Source organism: Corythoichthys intestinalis, chromosome 4 (genome assembly GCF_030265065.1).
Source record: "Corythoichthys intestinalis isolate RoL2023-P3 chromosome 4, ASM3026506v1, whole genome shotgun sequence".
Classification (NCBI taxonomy): Eukaryota; Metazoa; Chordata; class Actinopteri; order Syngnathiformes; family Syngnathidae; genus Corythoichthys; species Corythoichthys intestinalis.
In genome coordinates, this window is record NC_080398.1 from 29,351,965 (window position 1) to 29,374,166 (window position 22,202).

The window sequence follows — 22,202 nt, forward strand, 5'->3', positions numbered from 1 at the left end:
GTGTTTGAAAAACACAGGGAGAACAGTCTGGCCGTGCGAGGCAAGGCATTAACATTCTGTTAAAGCGATCCATGGATAGAAAGACTTGTAGTTCTTAAAAGATAAATGTTAGTACAAGTTATAGAAATTTCATATCAAAACCCCTCTTAATGTTTTCATTTTAATAAAATTTGTAAAATTTTCATTTAAAAAATAAACTAGTAGCTCGCCATTGTTGATGTCAATAATTACACAATGCTATTTGTGCTGATTAAAATCAGACGCACCCAAGTGCCAGAAGAGGGCGACAAAACATAAAAAAACACAAGTAACAAGTAGACATGACACTGCTGTCATTTTAATCTGTTTGAGAGGGGCATGTGCGTTAATTGCGTCAAATATTTTAACGTGATAAATTTTTAAAATTAATTACCGCCCGTTAACGCGATAACTTTGACAGCCCTAATATATATAGATATATATAGTTTTTTTTTGTGTACCTCGAAATACCCCCCAAAGCTCAAAATAACTATCCAAAAACATGTATCATACATCATTGTACTGTCCTTGCCAAAATGTTGGAGCTAAGTCCTAGCTAGACAGCAAGCTAAGCTCCGACCTGACGATGTCAGACGTTCGTGTGGTTTGCTGACTTTATTTAGCTGCTCATGACATCAACACTTGCAGAATGAAACTAAAATAAAAATGAAATTAAATCAGTTTCATCTTCAATGACAGTAATTCAATGTTGAGTGTATAACTATCTGCTGATACATCAATGACAAACGATTAGCATGTATCAGCGTCCGCACATCATCAAAAACAACTACCTGTTCTATGCTTCCTGCACCAAAATAAAAGCATGCATCACCTAACAAAAGCCAAATTTAAATTTAAAAAAACAAACAAAAACAACTGGAGACAAAATGGCTGACAAGACTCCGGTGACGGAAAGTCGAAATCAAGTAAGTCCTGTACATCGTAACCCGGGGACTACCTGTACTTATATTTTTGTTTTTCTTTACAAGAAAATTCATATTAATTTATGAGTCAATTTTTCTTATAGTGATTTGAACTTTTGTTTTTCAAGAAAATGATACTACTTTTAGAACATTGAGCTTGAGACCCAGAAATGTATCACCAATACAGAGTCAGGAAAAAAATTCCATGACTAGGCAAATTACAAATATTTCTAAAAGTAAGTGACCGGTGGACCTCACGTCTTTTCCACAGTAGTCTACATATGAAAGGACCTTCACACAAGATCAACACATGCGTTCACTTCTTCAATCTGTGAAAGATAACCTGTTTTATTGCCCTCTTAAAAAGAGCCTCAGTGAAAAGGGATTTATTTTCAACAACCCTCACAGCTGTCTTCTGAGAGTCTATAGTCTTGCCATAAAAGGACGGAGCTAAAGAAGGTAGGCTTTTAAAGTAGAAATTGGACATCTGATTGGTTGAATATTATTATCTCATTAAAAATGTATTGTTGAGCATTATTACTTTTATATCCAGTGCAAAGTCGATGTGCTAGTATCGGTGTTACGCTCCTTGTAGTATTTACCGTGTTGGTGGTTGTCAGAGGCTCCGCCCCTTCCAGCTGGGGGCCCTGAAAAACCCTCAGCTGGGCGTGCTCTGGGTACTCGGAACTCGGGTGTGCTGGGCTGAAATCCAGAGGCGGCAGCCTGCCAGTGGCGGTGGGCGGCCCTTGACCTGGGGTTGGGTAGGAAGGGGGCGCGGCATACACCTGTGGCAGGGCGGGGTCGGCGCCGCCCGGGCCCGCCTCCTGAGCGGGGCCCCCCTGGGGAAGGAAGGAGGGTGACGGATTATTAGACGTCCAATCCATTTAAATTGGGAAGTTAGCCAGTAAATGATCATGTTTCATTGAAATTGATGGTGATAGATGTCCAATCCATTTTGACTGGGCAGGGATCGCCCCGCCCAGTCAAAATAGATTGGATGTCTAGTACCGTCATCGGTAGCCAATGAGTTAATAGAAATGAATCCAAGTACTATTAGTTATTTTAAGGTAAATCTAAATAAGAAATTGACCTTTTTTAAAAAATTGTGGACATGCAATATGACTCGTGAAAGTATTTATTTTGTTTTTAACTTTTGTTTTTTTAAATTCAGTTAGGTTGCATCACTTTTTGGTGTGTTATTTATTTATTTTTTTTAATTTTCTTGACATTTCTGCATTCAGGTTTCGTGTTTATTATTTTGAGTATTTGTTTTAAACTTTTCAAAGGCACACATTTAAATACTGTGAAATTAAAAAAAGAAAAAAAAAAAACAAGGCTCACGTGTAAATACTATGAAATTTAAAAAATAAAAAAAACATGAGTTTTATTAGTAGCCGTACCCAGAGTTTCGTTTTTTTTTATTGATTTGAATTTTATTGATTTTGTTTTTAATAAAATGTCATTAATTTATGAAAGTTTGTTTTAAAATATAGTATATATATTATGAAAAGTATACGATTTTATTATTTTTTTTTTTTACATTACCCAATTTAGTCCATTGTCCTATAAACGGTTAATACGGGGTATTTTTGCTCAAGATTAAAAACCAAAAAGATATTAAACCAAAGAACTACAAATCCCAGCCTTCCGTTCTTGTTTGTGTACACTCAGCTGTTGTGAAAACTGCAAAAAATACTATTTTAAATCTAATCTAACCATTATCCCAAGAATAAAATTAATTGACGTGGATAAAAACGGTAATTTTTTGCGATAAGTATATTAACTTTTTTTGTAAATTAACCCCACCACCTCCTTTTTTAAAACTTCATTTTGATTACAAGCATAAGTTTTTAATTTCTTTCTCTACTTCATCCAATATGGTTAACTATAATAACACACATTCCAGTGTCTATTTTAAATGATCAAAACTTATTTAATCTCTATTTATCTCTTATTTAATCTATTTAAGCTTTTAAAATTCTTACCTAAGACACAAACAAAGTTAGAAAAAAAAAAAAAAAACCTAAATAATTGCAATTTCCCAAAAAAGTCTTGACACAGACAAAGCATTGTCTTACCCCTTCAGCGCACCCCTGGATCTCTGAGCACCTCAACATCAGCTGCTGCATGCTTTAATGGCGGCCCCCCTCCCGCCCACTACGCCATAAGTGCTAGCCCTCTGCCAATCGCATGAAATGATCACCGCAACTACACGGGGAGAAAAAAGGAGCCTGGGGGGAGTTTGCCACACCAGCTGTGCGCATCTGTGACTGTCAATCTTGGCACCGTACGTCTGAAGTCTTATTCACACAAGTGTCATTTTGATAAGCACTACTACCGAGTGTGTCAATTAAAAGTGAGCGTTATTCTCTATAGGGACCAGGCCTTCCTGACACGAATATTACAGTGAGATTTGACAACCTCCCCCCTTGGTTATATTGCCACTGACTGGAGTCAGCAGTCACGCAGATACCTTGTCCACCCCCTGTCGTCTCTTGATGCTCGTTTGTCATGTGTGTCTTTTTCTCCTCTCATAGCACTTCAGCTGTCAGCTCCGGGTTCGAAGGTCAACCACAGAGGACCAGGTGCCTGCCTCGACAGCTGCCGCAACTTTTCAACGCACGTAGTCATACACCACGCCGACCGCAGATGTGGCGAGCAAGATGCTCAACTTTGAGGGGCAGTAGGTGTGAGAGAATTTTATTCATGCTTAAAACACAACTATTATACTGTACATCATATTTTGTATGCTTTTGTGATGCTTGCATGAGAACATTGTAGCATAGAGTATCATTGTTATATTAACCTGTTTGAGTGTGCCTTCCTATACTGTAGCCTTGACTATTGTAGACTGTATCACAATATGCCCAAATATGGACTGTTATGTTCCTGTGTTTTCCAATATGCCCTGAATGAATACAATGGGCGACTGTGGCTTATCAGACTGAGCTCATCATCGTTCTAGCCAGAGCCGGTGTTCAAGGTCATAACTTGAGGTGTTTTCCCCTACTAGAGTGGTTTTTCTGTAACTTGAGATGGTTTTACCAGGATATGCTATAGTATGTTTCGGTTTTGTGTCTATGATGTCAACCCATAAATAGAGGCATGCTCTGCATTTCTCTTTTGTCCACATGCGGAGAAGACGCTTTGTGCGTGGCTCCGCGTCTGTACACGAGAGCTCTTGTTCATTAAGCCTTCGAAGCAAAGCAATCCATGGTTGGGGTCTGATTCATTTCTCATCGAGCTATAGAGTTGACACTTGTCTTGAAGTTCAAAGTTGAATTTCCCTGACAGGAGGGACCAATGACGGATGTTGGTCTTTCAATGACGGGAAGGTCTAAGGCTAGATTCATACAGGTCTTAATGCATGAATCCTTTTTTTTTCGCGTTTTTCCAACTCAAGTGGGGCATTAACTTGATGGTCTGAATGGGAAAAGTCGCATAAAAGTGGACCATTTCAAATCCGAGGTCACTTTCGTATGTGGTTAAAATCCGATCTGGGCCACATTTTTCCAGAATGTGGCTGCGGTCTGAACTGTCAAGTCCCCCAAATCGGAATTCATGCAGCAATTGCGTCAGCAAAGAGCCAGAGAGACAGGGCGCAACGGTAGCGGTGCAGCTGTGCATTAGCGTTAGCACCTAGCTTGAAAGTGGCTTTTAAGGAAGAGGCAGGCTTGACAATAGTTATAAAAAAAAAAGTGAAATGGGTTGAGGATAAGCCTGAGAATGCTCGGTATTCTCTCTGCTCCAAATGAGCAATATTTCAAGCTTGCTTACACAGCTGAGAGTCAGGGCAAGCTGTTCATATGTGTGTGTCATGCACGGACAATACATGCATACTATCAATTCATAAAAACTTTGAATATAAGACTAAACAGGGATTATTTATGTCTGTTATTTGTGTCTTCATTTTAGAAGTTAAAATATGACCACCCTGGAATGACATACAGTCAGCATGTGTAGTTATTTGTTTTGATGCTTCAGCACATTTCAGTTTGCTCAGCTCGTGTCAGATTGCGAATTAGTGCGCATGCGTAATACTTGAATAGGCTCAATGGATAAAGGCAGTCTAAACGGGCACGCCAAGAAAACATATGACAAAAAATCGGAATTGTGCATTAATTGAATTGCCTTGTGTTATATAAATGTGTATATAAATAAATAAATTAAGACCTGCGGTATGAACCTAGCCTTGTGTCCGCCTGTGAGTGCTTTGTGACGGTGGTGGGGCTCATCGGCACCCGCTGCTCGGTAGGGAAAGAAGCTAGAGTGCCAGAAGTCAAGTCTCCAAACAAGGATGTCCCTGATCCGATCATGTCATTGGAAATCGTGCCATTTTTCAGAGGTCATATATTTTATTATATAGGCTATAGGATTATATTTTAAGGGGTAAAAAGTAACAAAATAATCCAGAAATACAATGGCATTGCCAAAAGAAACAAAAATATATACGTTTTATCATTCGCAAAACTCCCGGAAAAAGCAGAAAAGGAAGTACTATAAATGGACAGTATTCTAACTGGAACTTTTGTTCAAATAAAAACAAAAAAAGGCTCTTTTGTTTTTTTCAGGACTCAAAATCAGGTGACTCCGACTCGAGTAAAAAAATTTGCGATCGGGACATCCCTACTTCAAACGCAAGCAGCTAAAATGAAAAGAAACCACTAGAAATAAAAGCTTAATTCTTTAATAGCCGTTTTTAACAAAACAAGTGTCGAGAGGATGATTAGGAAAGTCTCAGGTTCAACATCAACAAAATTGAAAAATGCCTCCCATGGATGTCACTCATTTTGCTGTCAATCAACAAGAGATTCATCCTCAGACAGATCAACTAATCATCATGCAGAGAAACAGAACGTCCGGGCCAATTGAGCTCCGCACACTGCCCATAGACCCCCAGAGATGCACAGCGTCCACTGGGCAGGATAAACCTAGTCTTTAGCCAATGACTCGTCTCGTTGCGCTGTAGTGGAACACTGCACCTTAAACTCTGGTGGGGCACAGCATCCACACTGTTTAAAGGACTGTCAAGCTGCGTGAATTAATCAAAAGCTAGCTGCATCGTAACCAGTGATTAGAGGCTAATTCTGAAAAAAAAAAAAAAGTGAGCGCATATTTAGTCAATGACATGTATACACAACATTATACATTCGATCACTTATTTTTGTCATTTTGGGGGACTCCATTCTTAGTGCAATCACCACTGTTGGGACCAAATTCAGGTTTACATCTCATGCGTCGGCACTGCAAGTTGGAGCTTTGAATCTTCATTTCGGTGTATTTTCTCTGCAGGTATTTTTTTTCTCTTTTCAAAAACATGCCTTTGTTCATTGAAGTCTAAACTGTTTTTAAATTGTGCGTAAATTGTTTGTCTATTTTGTGCCATGCAATTGAAAAGCGAGCAATTCTATTAACTGTAATAAGCTCCAGTACACGTCATACTCTGAGGAAGGGTTTTAGAAATTAGATGGATGTATCCTCAAATGCATAAAAAAAAAAAAACTTTTCATAATCTTTCACGAGAAAAAGGAATTTACACTCTAGTATAAAATGTATTACTGTTGATTCAATTCAAAGTGCATAATGTATTAAATATTTAACCATCAATTAAGCCATTTTGCATAAATTATTTTAAATGCTTGTGTGTAAATGAATACACTTGTAAATACAAAATTATTGATATTAATGTTATATATCATTTGAAAATTTAAAAAAGCATCCTAACATACTAAAATATTCAAATTTAGTCAGGCTTATTAAATTTAAATTTGATTAATTTAAAAAATAGAAATTTTAGAATAGGTCCACATGTGTATTTGCAAAAAAACATATAGCAAAATCTCAATTAGCCATTATATTGAGTCAGATCAAATAATTTACAAAGTAAAATAAACAATACCTAAAAACTAAAATCTGACTGTCACTGTCTTACACAGGTCAAACTAAATTAAATTAAATTAAACATCAACAATGAACTCATTGACTGCGCTAGGTGTCTAATCCATTTGAAGTGGGAGGGTTGGCACCCTCCCAGTTTAAATGGATTGGATGTCTACTAGTGATAAAATAGTGTTAAACCCATCACACCAGTATATATTTTTTAATACTAAATAAATTACTACGCCAAATCCAATTAACTTGGCATTTTCAGCAACATGTCTTGCATTCATTTTTGCTTCTTTAGTACCTGCCACATTCAGCAAACACCATCACCAACTAGCATTCTGTCAACATTATTTTGGACCCCACCGAACATCCTATCTACTCCCAGACCCTCTATTTTAAGAGGAGCTGATTGCAGAAAACCAGATAGGTGACAAAATCTCCTCCCGTGATTATCTGCTCACAAGAGCGAGCCTAAAAATACAGCTGACAAGATGGAGCCGTGCCAGATGCATTGTGGCATTGACGGCCATGTCTTGTGACATGCGCGCACTTAAGCTAGACGACAAGGCGCTCTAACGTACTAGAGACGCATTCTTTTTTTTTCTGCTCACCTAGCAGTCATATTTTCGAAGCCTATACTTGAAATGGTGGATAAATGTACATGTCAAACAGTAATACCAGCCCTAATTTGACATTCTATGAACAATGACATTGATATGAGCATTTCAACAGATTTTTGCTTTGTTTGAGATGGAGGAAAGTAAGCTTGGCTAGGCTAACGTGATTAGCACCTGATCTAACATAACATACTAAAGTGGTATAGTTTGCTAGCAAAAATGATTAGCAAATCAGCTAAGCTAATGTACTAATGTGGCATAATGAATGTGGACTCAATACATTTTTGTATTAGTCTTGATTAATTACCGTATTGGCCCGAATATAAGACGGTGTTTTTTGCATTGAAGTAAGACCGAAAAATTGGGGGTCGTCTTAGTATATTCGCTGTCTAGACATTATACTCATTCACGACGCTAGATGGCGCCAGATATCATTGAAGCGATGTTCTGTCATGATAGATCTCAGCTACTCTCAAGTTTAACCAGTTTGCATTATTTTGTTGCAATGTTTTTCCTTATTCAGATTTGTTCCAAGACTACAGTTAGACTTCACTTTGATGGTTAATGCAGTTATTGCAATTTTGTTGATTTATCACAATAGATTGGTTTATTTACATTTCAAAATAACATGCTTTTCCTCTCAAATAAATTGTTATAAACATTTTTTTTCAGATGTACTGTAATTATTTTCTCTATAAAAATTAATTTGGTGTTCAAAAAGTCTTTTTTCAAACTTCAGTCTTGAAAAAGAGGGGGTTGTCTTACAATCAGGGCTGTCTTATATTCGGGCCAATACGGTTATATAGAGGAGAATCAATAAAATAGTAATGATCGAAAATGAAACCAATAACCATCATGACTGTAAATGACCATGTCTTATTTTGTCATAATTTGTCATTTTCTTCTTACACAATGTTTTCCTGTAATTTAATTTGTTCACTTTTTAATGAGTAGGGGATGTGACAGTTTTCATAATTAACAAAAAAATAATAAAAATAACACCACAAAGACCTGCACTCCACATACAGTGGGGCAAATAAGTATTTAGTCAGCCACTAATTGTTCAAGTTCTCCAGCTTGAAAATATTACGGAGGCTTCTAATTGTCAACATGGGTAAACCTCAACCATAAGAGACAGAATGTGGAAAAAAACCGCAGAAAATCACATTGTTTGATTTTTAAAGAATTTATTTGCAAATCATGGTGGAAAATAAGTATTTGGTCAATACCAAAAGTTCATCTCAATACTTTGTTGTTGTACCCTTTGTTGGTAATAACGGAGGCCAAACATTTTCTGTAACTCTTGACAAGCTTTTCACACACTGTTACTGATATTTTGACCCATTCCTCCATGCAGATCTCCTCTAGAGCAGTGGTGTTTTGGGGTTGTCGTTGGGCAACACGGACTTTCAACTCCCTCCACAGATTTTCCACGGGGTTGAGATCTGGAGACTGGCTAGGCCACTCCAGGACCCTGAAATGATTCTTACGAAGCCACTCCTTTGTTGCCCTGGCTGTGTGTTTGGGATCATTGTCATGCTGAAAGACCCAGCCACGTCTCATCTTCAATGCCCTTGCTGATGGAAGGAGATTTTCACTCAAAATCTCTTGATACATGGCCCCATTCATTCTTTCTTTTACACAGACCAGTCGTCCTGGTCCTTTTGCAGGAAAACAGCCCCAAAGCATGTTTCCACCCCCATGCTTCACAGTGGGTATGGTGTAATTCAGTAGTCTTTTTCCTCCAAACACGAGAACCTGTGTTTCTACCAAAAAGTTCTATTTTGGTTTCATCTGACCATAACTCATTGTCCCAGTCCTCTTCTGGATCATCCAAATGCTCTCTAGCAAAACGCAGACGGGCCTGGATGTGTACTTTCTTTAGCAGGGGGACAGGTCTGGCAGTGCAGGATTGGAGTCCCTGGCGGCGCATTATGTTACTGATAGTAGCCTTTCTTACTGTGGTCCCAGTTCTCTGTAGGTCATTCACTAGGTCCCCCCGTGTGGTTCTGGGATTTTTGCTCACCGTTCTTGTTATCATTTTGACGCCACGGGGTGAGGAGAGAGTTGAAAGTCCGTGTTGCCCCCAAAACAGCCCCAAAACATCACTGCTGTAGAGATCTGCATGGAGGATTGGGCCAAAATACCAGCAACAGTTTTTGAAAAGCTTGTGAAGAGTTACAGAAAACGTTTGGCCTCTGTTACTGCCAACAAAGGGTACATAGCAAAGTAATGAGATGAACTTTGGGTATTGACCAAATACTGTACTTATTTTCCATCATGATTTGCAGATAAATTCTTTAAAAATCAAACAATGTGATTTTCTGTTTTTTTTTCCCCACATTCTGTCTCTCATGGTTGAGGTTTACCCATGTTGACAATTACAGGCCTCTCTAATATTTTCAAGTGGGAGAGCTTGCACAATTAGTGGTTGACTAAATATTTATTTGCCCCACTGTAAGTGGTCACGTAGGCAACAATACAGTATTAACATTTGGTATACAAGTGTGAGGTCTATGTGATGTCCACATATGTGAATAATACGTCCCAATTATAACTATATATTAATGTTTTTTTTTTTTTTTAATTATTAATCTCTATTGTTTAAAAATATATATTTCTATATTATTCATGACAGTAAAAAAATAATAACATTTTAATACAAACTGAATAAGATTAAAAATAATTAAAATGGAAATAGACTCTTGTTATGGCCCCAATAACAATAATAGTAACAAAAATAATTCAATTTCAAACTACTTATTTTAACTCATTGCCAGCCATTGACGATGACAGACATCCAGTTAATATAAAGTGGGAGGACTAGCTCTGAATTCTTATCTTTCACTGCCATTGACAGTGCTAGATGTCCAATTCATATAGACTGGGAGAGTGGCAGCATTCATTCACTGCCAACCTCTCCCAGTCAAAATGGATTGGACGTTTAGTGTTGTCAATGGCAACCGATTAGTTCAATGAGCGCCCTGTAAAGGGCTAACCAAACAAACCACAAACAACACACGAGTTTACCTGTACTATACTTGGGTAGCATGTGGTAGTCTGCGGATAGACCGGCAGTCCATAAGGCTGGAGGATGACAGTTGGTGAGGACAGCATAACCTCAGAAAACCTCACACGCGGAGATGAGAAAGAGTGCGGACCAAGGGGTGAAGAAGGGAAAACTTAGAAAAACAATCCCAATAAAAGATCCAAGAGCTGGTAAAAGGAAAGCTAAAAGTTTGTGAAGCCAAATTGTGGAGGTGAGTCAACTCCCCCCACAAAAACAAGCAACGTCCGGTCTGGTCAAGACAAGATCTGGAGCAGTGAAAAGAGCTTTCTGTGTGTCCGTAAGGCAATCATGCAACCTGACAGACAGAAACACATGCTCGGGGCTCCCATTTCAGAGTATTATAAATAGTCCCTCATGTCCTTACTTATGAGTTTACCACCTTGCCACCCTCTGCTTTCTTACAACTTTTAGTGTGGTTTATCAAATTCAATGGATATCCAATTATATTCCAAAAAGTTCAACCTCCGGTTCAAAATTTGGCCAAATGAGACTTATAATTTCCATAATGTGCTATGGGCCCTGTGCAATAATGAAGGAAAATAAATTAACACAGCACCTAAAAAAGTCGAACTAACCCATTCATGCATGACTTATGATTTTTATTCTAAATCATTTAATCCCAAAAACGTTGCTTCAATAAAAAAAGAAAAAAAAATTTCAATCAAAGAAAAAAAATCATTTGAAAAATAAAATTGCCCTTCCCTAATTTCGTCTAAGTTGCTAGTCACGTGACCTGTTCGAAAAAATAATTTTGACCCATTATAAAAATATTTTTTTTGTTCATTTCATTCATTTTTGTTGCAGTTTTATTGCTTTTCAATTGTATATACATATATATGTATAGAAAAGTAAATTACATGCAATCACACTTTTCGGCCACCGGGGGGGGCCTGCCCCCCCCCCCCCTGAAATCCGCTTATGTATCGCCATCAACGGCATGCAGTGAAAACCACTATCCATCCATCATCTACCACTTAATCTGGGGTCGAGTCACGGGGGCAGCAGCTTTAGCAGGTAAACCTAGACTTCCCTCTCACCAGCCACTTCAACCAGCTCTTCCGGTGAGATCCCAAAGCATTCCCAGGCCAGCCAAGAGACATAGTCTCTCCAGAGTGTCCTGGGTCGTCCCCGGGGCCTCCCGCCGTTGGGACATGCCTGGAACACCTCTCCAGGGAGGCGTCCAGGAGGCATCCGAACCAAATGCCTGAGCCACCTCAACTGGCTGCTCGTAACGCAGAGGAGTAGCGGATCGACAACGAGTCCCTCCCGGATGACCGAGCTCCTCACCCTATCTCTAAGAGAGAGCCTGGTCACCCTGCAGAGGAAACTCATTCCGGCCGCTTGTATGCGGCATCTTCTTCTTTCGGTCACGACGGACCATTCTTGACCATAGGTGAGGGTAGGAACGCAGATCGACTGGTAAATTGAGAGCTTTGCCTTTCGGCTCAGCTCCTTCTTCACCACTACGGACCACTGCACCGATCCGCCTGTCGATCTCCCGCTCCCTCCTACCCTCACTTGTGAACAAGACTCAAGATACTTGAACTCCTCCACTTGGGGCAGGATCTCATCCCCGACCCGGAGAGGGCATGCCACCCGTTTCCGACTGAGGACCATGGTCACGTATTTGGAGGTGCTGATCCTCATCCCCACCGCTTCACACTCGGCTGCGAACTGCTCCGGTGAGAGTTGGAGGTCACGGCTTGATGAAGCCAACAGCACCACATCATCCGCAAAAAGCAGAGATGCAAAGCTGAGGCCACCAAACTGGACCCCTTCAACGCTTCGGCTGTGCCTAGAAATTCTGTCCATGAAAATTATGGATAGGATCATTAAACACTATAAGGGGAAAAAAATTAACCGTGTTTCGCGGGGCTGTAACCAGTGTGTATTTCTGTTTTTATTCAGTTTAATTTCATTATTTTTTATTAACATTGTATTACGTTATAAATGTATTTATAATTAGATAATAAAATAGTAATAACTATTTTTTCTTTCTTAATTACCATAAATAAGCTCTCTCTATAAAGGGTTAAAGGACCTCAATGTTAATTTTTGAAAAGATAGCCACTGTAGCGACAACAGTCCATGAAAGGGTTAAATATGTAGACCAAACAATATTGAACAAATAAAAACAAAAAAACAGCATTGATGAAAAACAAAAATTAATATGATGAATGATGGTAGTTGTATTTGATAATGTCTCTTCTATCTATATATTTTTGTATGCTTGTCTCATATTTGTATAACTTCTACCAAGTGGTAAGTATAATATTAGCAGCGAATAAGGGAAAAAAAATCGACAATAAAAATATAATACATCCTAAATAAAACGTGATTTTAAAATACTTATTTTTAGAGCTGTCAAATTTATCGCGTTAACGGGCGGTAATACATTTTTAAAATTAATCACGTTAAAATATTTGACGCATTTAACGCATGCGCGGAATGACCTGCTCATGCATTGCCTCAAACAGATTACAATGACCCTGTTTTTTGCACATTGAGAGCTAAGAGGCATAGAGAGGTGAGTGGACACAAGCATTCATTGGACAACGCGTTTATTGGCATGAGCTTCGGCAACTCCTTCACAACAAACATAAGTATCATTTAGTGAAAGCACAACAAAAATAATATTCCTATCTCTCAAAAAAAAGAAAAGTTCACAAAAAGAAAAGCGCTCAATGCAAAGAGATTCCCAATCAAAATAGCTATGCAAAATACACATAAAACTTACTCAGACTTTGGTCAAACTCTATTCAAACATTTCGTTTTGCTCAACAAATACACTGGATGACAATATTTAGTCACAATATACAAACTATCATGGCGGCACGGTGGCTGAGTGGTTAGCACGTCTGCCTCACAGTTCTAAGATCAAGGGTTCAATCCCGGGCTTCGGCCTTCCTGTGCGGAGTTTGCATGTTCTCCCCGTACCTGCGTGGGTTTCCTCCGGGAACTCCGGTTTCCTCCCACATCCCAAAAAAATGCATGGTAGGCTGATTGAACACTCTAAATTGACCGCAGGTATGAGTGTGTGCATGAATGGTTGTATGTCTCCTTGTGCCCTGCAATTGGCTGGCAACCAGTTCAGGGTGTCCCCTGCCTACTGCCCCGAGTTAGCTGGGATGGGCTCCAGCACCTCCGCGACCCTCGTGAGGAAAAGCGGCATGGAAAATGAATGAATGAATGAATGAATGAATACAAACTGTCATAGGTCTCGTACGTTGCGAAGCCAGCACTCAAATTACCATGAAATACAACAGATAGACTAGTAAACAGGGAACTATGGCGTCAGTCGAGGGACAAAACACACTCATTGGCTTGATTTCTAAGTAATTTAAAACTCGCCATCGACACCTTGTCGTCACTTTCAATCACTACCTTACGTAGTTAAAGACACTGTGGAAGAACGGCAGAGATTTTTTGATTGAAAATTTTACACATTTTATTAAAACGAAAACATTAAGAGGGGTTTTATTATAAAATTACTATAACTTGTACTAACATTTATCCTTTAAGAACTACAAGTCTTTCTATCCGTGGATCCCTTTAACAGAAAGAATGTTAATAATGTTAATGCCATCTGGAGGATTTATTGTTATAATAAACAAATACAGTACTTATGTACAGTATGTTGAATGTATATATCCGTCTTGTGTCTTATCTTTCCATTTCAATAACAATTTACAGAAAAATGTGGCATATTTTTGAGGTAGTTTGAAGTGCAATTAATTACGATTCATTCATTTTTAAGCTGTGATTAACTCGATTAAACATTTTAATCGTTTGACAGCCCTACTTATTTTTTGTTCAGGCGTTTTGACGTTTGTATTCTTTTCTTCCAACAGGGGGCAACATGGCAAACATCTTCACTTCCTGTTGCATGACGAAAGGCATAGTGGGAAATGTAGTGTTTTATCTGACATATATATTGCTCGCGGACGCCATTGACTTCCTCTTTACTACCCGAGCCTGAGAGAAGCAGGTACGAAAGACATTCAGTCATCTTTTCCCAACCGCTAGCCGTGTCAAGTAGTTTTTTCAAAGGTGCCGAGTTTTAAATATCCACAAGGGGAACACTCACGCTTGACTATTTCATCATTCGTTGTTGTTACTCTACCGCTGGGTCGTCTTTTAAACTAGCCAACGTGGACGCTAATGCTAACAGGTCTTGTGGAGCAACGTGGTGTGAAGAATTTGCGGCCCTCTGCTTTGAATGCTAACCTGCAGCGTTTTGTGTATTTGTTGTTATTACGTTTTCACATTTTAATAGTTGCGGACTAGTCGTGTCTGGTAACAATATGAATCCGTTTTTTGTTGCATTTTTGCTAGAGTGCCCTCATTGAAATGACTTATGTTCAACTTTCCTATTTAACTTGGTGCTTGCCATTGACAGCGATAGACGCTCAACTCATTTCCACTCGGAAGTCTTGCAGTTAATGATCATGTTTCAGTGTCATTGATGGCGATAGACGTCAATTGATAATCATTTAGTCTAAAATGGCTTGGGCGTCTCTCCCCGTCAATTTGCAGGTTTAGTTAATATTAGGCTAGGTTCATACTGCAGGTCTTAATGCACAAATCCGATTTTGTGTCATATGATTTTTTTGTTTTGTTTGATTTTTTGGCGTGCCCTTTCAGACTGCCTTTGTCCATGGAGCCCGTTCAAGTATCACGCATGTGCACTAAGGCTACGTTCAAACCGCAGGTCTTAGTGCACAAATCCAATTTTTTTTGTCATATCTGTTTTTTTGGCGTGCCCGTTCAGACTGCCTTTGTCCATTGAGACTGTTCAAGTATAACGCATGCGCACTAATTCACAGTCCGACACGCGCTGAGCAAGAAGACCCGCATGCGCAGAAGCATCAAGACAAATGACTACACATTAGGCCTGAACGATATTGGAAAAAAACTATTGTTGCGATTTTTTGGGGGTTTGCGATATTATATTGTGATACTAAAAAAAAAAAAAGTATATATTTTTAAAGAAATTTTCACTAGATAACTTGAATAGCTGTTTGGAAAGACTTTGGATGACTCACCATCACCACAGTGTTCAGTGATCCCTCGTTTTTTGCGGTTAATGGGGACCAGAACCTGCCGCGATAAGTGAAAAACCGTGAAGTTTTTTTTTTTTTTTTTTTTTTTTTGTGCTCAATGCAGTTATTCAGGTTTAGCATTGGAAAGAGATACATATAAGACATGTTTTTTTTTTTTTTCTTCTTCTTGCTTCCCCCCCCCACAAAGGGATTTTAAAAAATGTACATAAATAAATGGTTTTCAAGCACTTCAAATGTCATAATTATGATCAGTTTTAAACATAACTGTCCAACCAAATCATTTTTCAACAAGAATAAAGTACTGTAGTAGATAAATGCTTGGCTTTATTAAATGTTTCTGTTTATCTACCTTAGCTGTGACAGTAGGAGTGACATGTAGAAATTTCAAACTCCTCATGATCACTTCTGGCATTTAGGTCTCCAACGTCTCCACACACACACACACACACAATTCATTCCATCGTGGCTTCCTTGCAGAAACTTTATGTTCTTTGGTCAGATCAAAGCCCGTCGTTAACTTTAATAGGCAAGTGCCGCTGTGACTGAGAGGAACAAAGGGCTGGGAGAGGGAGGGTGTGCAGAGCAGAAAGCAAGGCGTATGTGGATTAGAAAAAACAACTATCGCACGTGTTTGCGATGGGACTATCGCGCACGCGCACATGGCGATGTTTAAATGATATATCGTTCAGGCTTACTACACATGCTGGCTGTCAACCGTCATTCCAGGGCGATCATATTTTGATTTCGAAAAAGAGGACACAAATAACAGACATAAATAATCCCCGTTTAGGCTTATTTTCAAAATATATGGATCGATAGCATGCACGCACTGTCCGTGCATGTCACACACACACGTACGGGCAGTTTGCCCACTCTCGGCCGTGTCGGCAAGCTTGAAATATTGCTCATATAGAGCAGAGAGAAAACGATCATTTTCAGGCTTATACTCAACCCATTAAAAAAATTTTTTTTTTAAATGACTGTTGCCCTTCCCCAAAAGCCGTGCTCAAGGTGAGCTAGGCGCTAACGGACAGCTGCACCGCTACCGTAGCGCGCAGTCTCTCTCGCTCTTTGATGACGTAATTGCTGCATGAATTCTGATTTGGGAGACTTACCAGTTCAGGCCGCCGGGACGTTCTAGAAAAATGTGGCCCAGATTGGATTCAAACCACATACGAAAGTGACCCAAATCGGATTTGAAATGGTCCACTTCTATGCGACTTTTCCCGTTCAAACTGTCAAGTTAATGGCTCACGCCAATCAGGAAAAACGCGAAAAAATCAGATTCGTGCGTTAAGACCTGTAGTATGAACGTAGCCCTAATGTCTTCAGTGTGACTTCAAAATGAATACATTATTGTTGAGCTTGTGTAAATGAATGACTTGTCTTTTGTTACACAGGCACTTATAAGCCACCATGCCCGTTGCCAGGAGTTGGGTTTGTCGCAAGACTTATGTCACCCCTCGCCGTCCCTTCGAGAAGTCTCGTCTCGACCAGGAGTTGAAACTCATTGGTGTGTAACGGTTTATTTCAATATTAAGTTTTTAAAAAATGAGGTCGGAGTTTTGACACATCAAGGACGCCAGTAGGGCTGCCACGGTTAATCGACTCACAAGTAATTGGTGGTGAAATGAATCGACAAATATTTTTGGTAGTCTGAATCATTTAGAAAAATTGTTGATCTTAAGATTTGTTGGAGCCTCCTAATGGCAATTATCATTTTAATTTATGAAATGTGATTGATGTAATTTTTAAAGTTTTTTTTAATTAAGAGTAAGACAAATGTTTTATTTAAATATGTATTTCCATATATTTTGAAAAAGTAATATACACATTTTTAATTATAAAATTGTTATTAATTGATCAAAACTTTGGCTATTAAAAGGCCTAGTCCAACATTTCCCAACCTATATTTTAGATTCCATTACACGTTTGCAAAAAATGAAGCCCAGAGTAATACAACCGTAAATAGGGATGTCCCGATCGCATATTTTAGCACCAGTCAGTCACCTGATTTTGAGAATCTGCCGATACCAAAGCTTTTTTTGTTTTTGTACAAAAGTTCGAAAAATGTTAGTGCTGTACTTATTACAGAATTTCCTCTTTTTTACCAGGAGTGTTGCGGAGTATAAAACGTATTTTTGGACGTTTTTGCAATGCCATTGTATTTCTGGATTATTTTGGCAGTTTTTATCCCTTAAAAAGTAAAATGACGTGTATAAATTAGGCCTGAATGATATTTGGGAAAAAAAATTAACTTAAATTAGTTATATATATTGCCAAGGTGCCACACTAACTTTTTGCATTGGTTGCACTGGTGCACCTGAATTTTTTTTTTTCTCCTCCTTAAGGTTCACCGGCACGAAATGTAGGTGCACCCTCATTTTTCATTGTATCACCTTTAAAATCATACTTTTAATCATCCTCCATAACATTCATATAATTCATATGAGTGAGTGCACTCAAATTCACTCACACTTTGACTCACACTGTCGAGAACAGCTTCTAGACAACCAAGATTGACTCAATGGTGATACACATTTGTGCCTTTGATCATAGAGCTACAGAGCCTTCACTCACCAAAGATCAAAGTTGCAAACCTGTCATTCATCATTAACTTTAAGTAGCAAACTCCAGCTGCACTGCTGAGCAAGAAAAGCAGCAGGAGGGAGAGTGAGAGGCAGTATGAGCATGAAGCAGAGAAAAATATATTTTTTAAATTAAAAACCTGATCCTTTTCACCCGATTTCGATGCTCTGAAAAATTGGGCAATTGGCCCGATTTCCAATCACATGATCGGATCGGGACAAATAATGTCACATATGAAATGATATGACAACAAACGTTGAAATAATCTGTAATTGTGGCAGTGTAAAAAGTCCCTGTTCAAATGTAAACCTGTTTGACATAAAAATACTTAGACATGTTCTGCTTTTATTCAGGCGAGTATGGACTGAGGAACAAGCGTGAGGTGTGGAGGGTCAAGTTCACCCTGGCCAAGATTCGTAAAGCTGCCAGAGAGCTGCTCACTTTAGACGAGAAGGAACCGAGACGTCTCTTTGAAGGTATTCAGGCTATTCATGTCAACATTTAATTTGATGCTTGAGCCAGTGATTTAATTGTTAATTGTCTGAATTTCCAGTGAGGTCGCGAATTCCTCGTCAATGAGGCGTAGTAGTCATGTGAATTTTAGGACTTGGGTTATGTTTGCCATCTAACTAAAGGTTTTCGTCGTGTTTAGGAAATGCCTTGCTCAGGCGTCTGGTGCGTATCGGCGTGTTGGACGAGGCTAAAATGAAGCTGGATTACATCCTGGGGTTGAAGGTTGAGGACTTCTTGGAGAGGAGGCTGCAGACTCAGGTCTTCAAGCTGGGCCTTGCCAAGAGCATCCACCACGCCCGCGTGCTCATCCGTCAGAGGCACATTCGGTACGTCGATGCCCCCGATGCGGCAAAATCTAAGCTTTGGACGAGTCTTACGAGACAAGAACTTCCTCTCCCATCAGAGGACAGCTGGCTTTTAGCACCCTTCGCTGAGATGGGTTAAATATCAACAAGGTCAATTCGGTATCAAAGCCGTATACCTTGTCAGTAAAGCATTGCCCAGAGCCAATCCTGCCGACGAGCGCTCGGACTGTGGCTGTTAGTAAGGTACGGGTTGCACCTCGGGCAATGGTAGCGTTCGCTACCCTCAACTCTTCGGGCTGATGATTAAGATATAATATGCAGATTTTCTGTGGTGTCAAGAATTCCTCGTCAATGAAGCCTGAGTGAAAACTACACTAAACAAGGGTGTTTTGTGAAATTTCAGGATGAACTGTGTAGAAATTAACTCATTCCCTGCCACGCCGAATACACGTGTAGTTTTGACAGATTGTGTTGGGATAGTTGGTAAAAGAATAATATTTATTCATTGGTGGTGTAAAACATGTATACACGTATAGCCGGTGACTCGCAAAAGTAAATAGTGTGCATTGCTCTTAGGTTTTGTTTTGTTTTTTTTCCCCCTTTGGGCTACGTCATCATAATTTTAAATACGTTTTAATATGAAAAAATTAATGAAAAAATCGGCCTTTGTTAACATAATATACCAAAAAAACCTTTTTGTATTAAAAAGTGTGTACACATATAGCACAGGTGTCAAAGTCGAGGCCCGGGGGCTTGATCTGGCCCACTATGACACCGTGAAAGTTGCATGTTGACTTCAATTCTCAAAATATGAGATGAGCGATGGTTATCACAACCTGAGGTATAACACAATTAGGGCTGCAGTTATCAATTATTTTAGTAGTCGATTAATCAATGAACCGATTAGTTTCAAAAATCGAGTAATCGGATAAGGAACATAAAAAATTAAAATACATGAGCCTCAAGCGGTACAAAAAAATAGGGTCTAAGTACAACAAAATAACAATTGGCTAAGTTGCATAGCAAAAGTCTGCTAGCTTAAATGCTTTAAAATGTTTTTTTAACAATTCTCTTAAATAGTTAAAACATATTCCTACAGAAAAAAACGCTAAATATACCTATGAACTCAATTACGAATGCATACAAAAATTAGCTCAAACAAAAACTTATGTTGGTCTTAACAGAAAGCAGCTGGATTCAGCCATGTGAAATGAGTTGTTATATTCACTGTTGTCACTAGAGAGCAGTATATGCACCCAAATCAATCAAATTAATGCAAACTCTTAAAAAAACAAACCATTACAATGGAACTTTAATAAAACGAATACTGGAGGCGGCAAAATTTAATCTAGGGCTGCAGCTATTGAATATTTTAGTAATCGAGTAATCGACTGAAAATTCTATCGATTAATCGAGTAATCGGATAAAACAAATATATTTTTAGGTGAAGAGCAATTATAGATATACATGAGAAAACAAGACATTTTATCATTTTCAGTCAATGTCTTTATTTTTGATGTATATTGTTGAAAACAGCCAACAATTGCATCTCAGATGTAACTAGAATTTTAAAAAATGACTAATTCACTGCTTTCACTCAAAAAACCTTTAGATCTTATTTTTAAAAAGTATATATATATATATATATATATATATATATATATATATATATATATAAACACACCTAAAAATGCCTTTACGCTTGATAACACACATCACTTAAAAGTTAGGATTTTTTCCTACAATTTAAAATTAAATTTCTATTTGTGTCAAGCCATTTTTAAGTTCTAGTTAAGTTTTAAGTTAGTCTAAACTGTAAGTCCTGATAGGATTTAAGTTTTTGCACTGTTCAAAATAAATGTATGATACAGGCTGTATTGGAGCACATCAGGGACTAGTGCTACTTGGTGTTTTATCCAGCAATGATTACTGAGCTAAAATTGATAGTTAGCATTATTGAGTTTTTATTTGACACGCTCATCACTCCACAACGCTATGTTATGTTATAGCCTGTATGTAAGACACGTTAGCCACGCATCGAAAGCGGTCTTAATTAATTGAAACCTAGCCCTCCGCAGTGCTAACGTAAGGTGAGCTAGTAGTGACAGTAACGTTAATCTTATACAGTATATTAGCGTTTAGCGCTCTTTATTAGCGCTTAGCGCTCTACTGCTTTAAGATGGCGGCTGTTTGCTAACGCTGCCCAGACGCGGCCTAGTCTGTCATTGCGCATCTAGTTCAACATACATGTGATCTCTATGAGACTCACTGGACGCCACCTGCAACTAACGTAGCATGAGCGGGCTAGTATTTAGCAACGTCGGCGTCGTTTGTAGCGGTTGTCGGCTACAGTAAGTTTTTTTTTTTTGCTTCTTCCTCTACGCACGTGACATCAGCGCGTTGTCCCGCATTAAAAGTAGTCCGAGCAAAACGTGATGCTTAGAGCTGTCAAAATAAACGATTACTCGAGGTGAATAAAATTACTCGGATCAGTTTTTAAACTCGAGTTACTCGAGTTGCTCGAGTATTCGTTTCAGCTCTAATTTAATCCGAATCTTTTCTCCAATCGAATCGTTGCAGCTCTACTCACATCGGATGTCTTCTTGTAGTTAGTAGAAGAAGAAAAACATTAACCCCCATTGACACCAATAGACGTCCAATTCTTTTGGACCTGGATAGCCTCCAGCAGTCGAATGATAACTGTCACACCCTCCCAGTCCTAATGCATTAGACTCCTTATCAGCCTCTTTGGAAGCCAAGGAAATATCTTCATCCTGCAATTTCACCTAATAGCCCAATAACATTTTGAGAGTAATATAAACACTTTCTCATATTCAGAAATGTAGCTGCAATATGAGTTTCATCACACTTTTAGATATAATTAAGTCCTCTTATCCATATCTCCGCAGCGTACGCAAGCAGGTGGTGAACATCCCCTCCTTCGTGGTCCGCCTGGACAGCCAGAAGCACATAGACTTCTCCCTCAGGTCCCCGTACGGCGGCGGACGCCCGGGCCGTGTCAAGAGAAAGAACTCCAAGAAGGGCCAGGCTGGAGCTGGTGGAGGCGATGACGAAGAGGAAGATTAAGAAGGATGTTCAATAGGAAGCATGTTACAATACTTCCTGTTATGTCAGAAAAAAAAATCAATAAAGATTTGGTTTTGACTAAAAACTGAGTCAAACTTTATTGTGTGTTCTTTATAAAACTATGGCGAATA

The 22,202-nt window shown here is 38.9% G+C and overlaps 2 protein-coding genes across 2 annotated transcripts in view; one reads left to right on the forward strand and one right to left on the reverse strand.

Moving 5' to 3' along the window:
• Positions 1 to 11,009, reverse strand: part of rbfox1l (RNA binding fox-1 homolog 1, like) — a 27,386-nt gene extending 16,377 nt beyond the window's left edge. Inside the window, exons 1-2 of the mRNA XM_057834114.1 lie at positions 10,475 to 11,009; positions 1,544 to 1,780 (exon numbers count right to left, since the gene is read on the reverse strand). Coding sequence (XP_057690097.1) covers positions 1,544 to 1,780; positions 10,475 to 10,561 — 324 coding nt within the window. The 5' untranslated portion in view covers positions 10,562 to 11,009. The remainder of the gene's footprint in view (positions 1 to 1,543; positions 1,781 to 10,474) is intronic.
• Positions 11,010 to 14,449: 3,440 nt separating this feature from the next.
• Positions 14,450 to 22,156, forward strand: rps9 (ribosomal protein S9). The gene is made up of 5 exons (XM_057834115.1): positions 14,450 to 14,502; positions 16,978 to 17,090; positions 18,520 to 18,642; positions 18,819 to 19,005; positions 21,894 to 22,156. Exons 2-5 carry the CDS (start codon positions 16,994 to 16,996, stop codon positions 22,069 to 22,071), a joined length of 585 nt encoding a protein of 194 aa, XP_057690098.1. The 5' UTR covers positions 14,450 to 14,502; positions 16,978 to 16,993; the 3' UTR covers positions 22,072 to 22,156.
• Positions 22,157 to 22,202: the final 46 nt, after the last annotated feature.

Bases quoted from the DNA above. Each gene is read 5' to 3' on its own strand.
- rps9 (XM_057834115.1), top strand. From the start codon at position 16,994: ATGCCCGTTGCCAGGAGTTGGGTTTGTCGCAAGACTTATGTCACCCCT. The intron at 17,091-18,519 runs GTGTGTAACGGT...GCTTTTATTCAG, and splicing joins CCAGGAGTTGAAACTCATTG to GCGAGTATGGACTGAGGAAC. The intron at 19,006-21,893 runs GTACGTCGATGC...ATATCTCCGCAG, and splicing joins ATCCGTCAGAGGCACATTCG to CGTACGCAAGCAGGTGGTGA.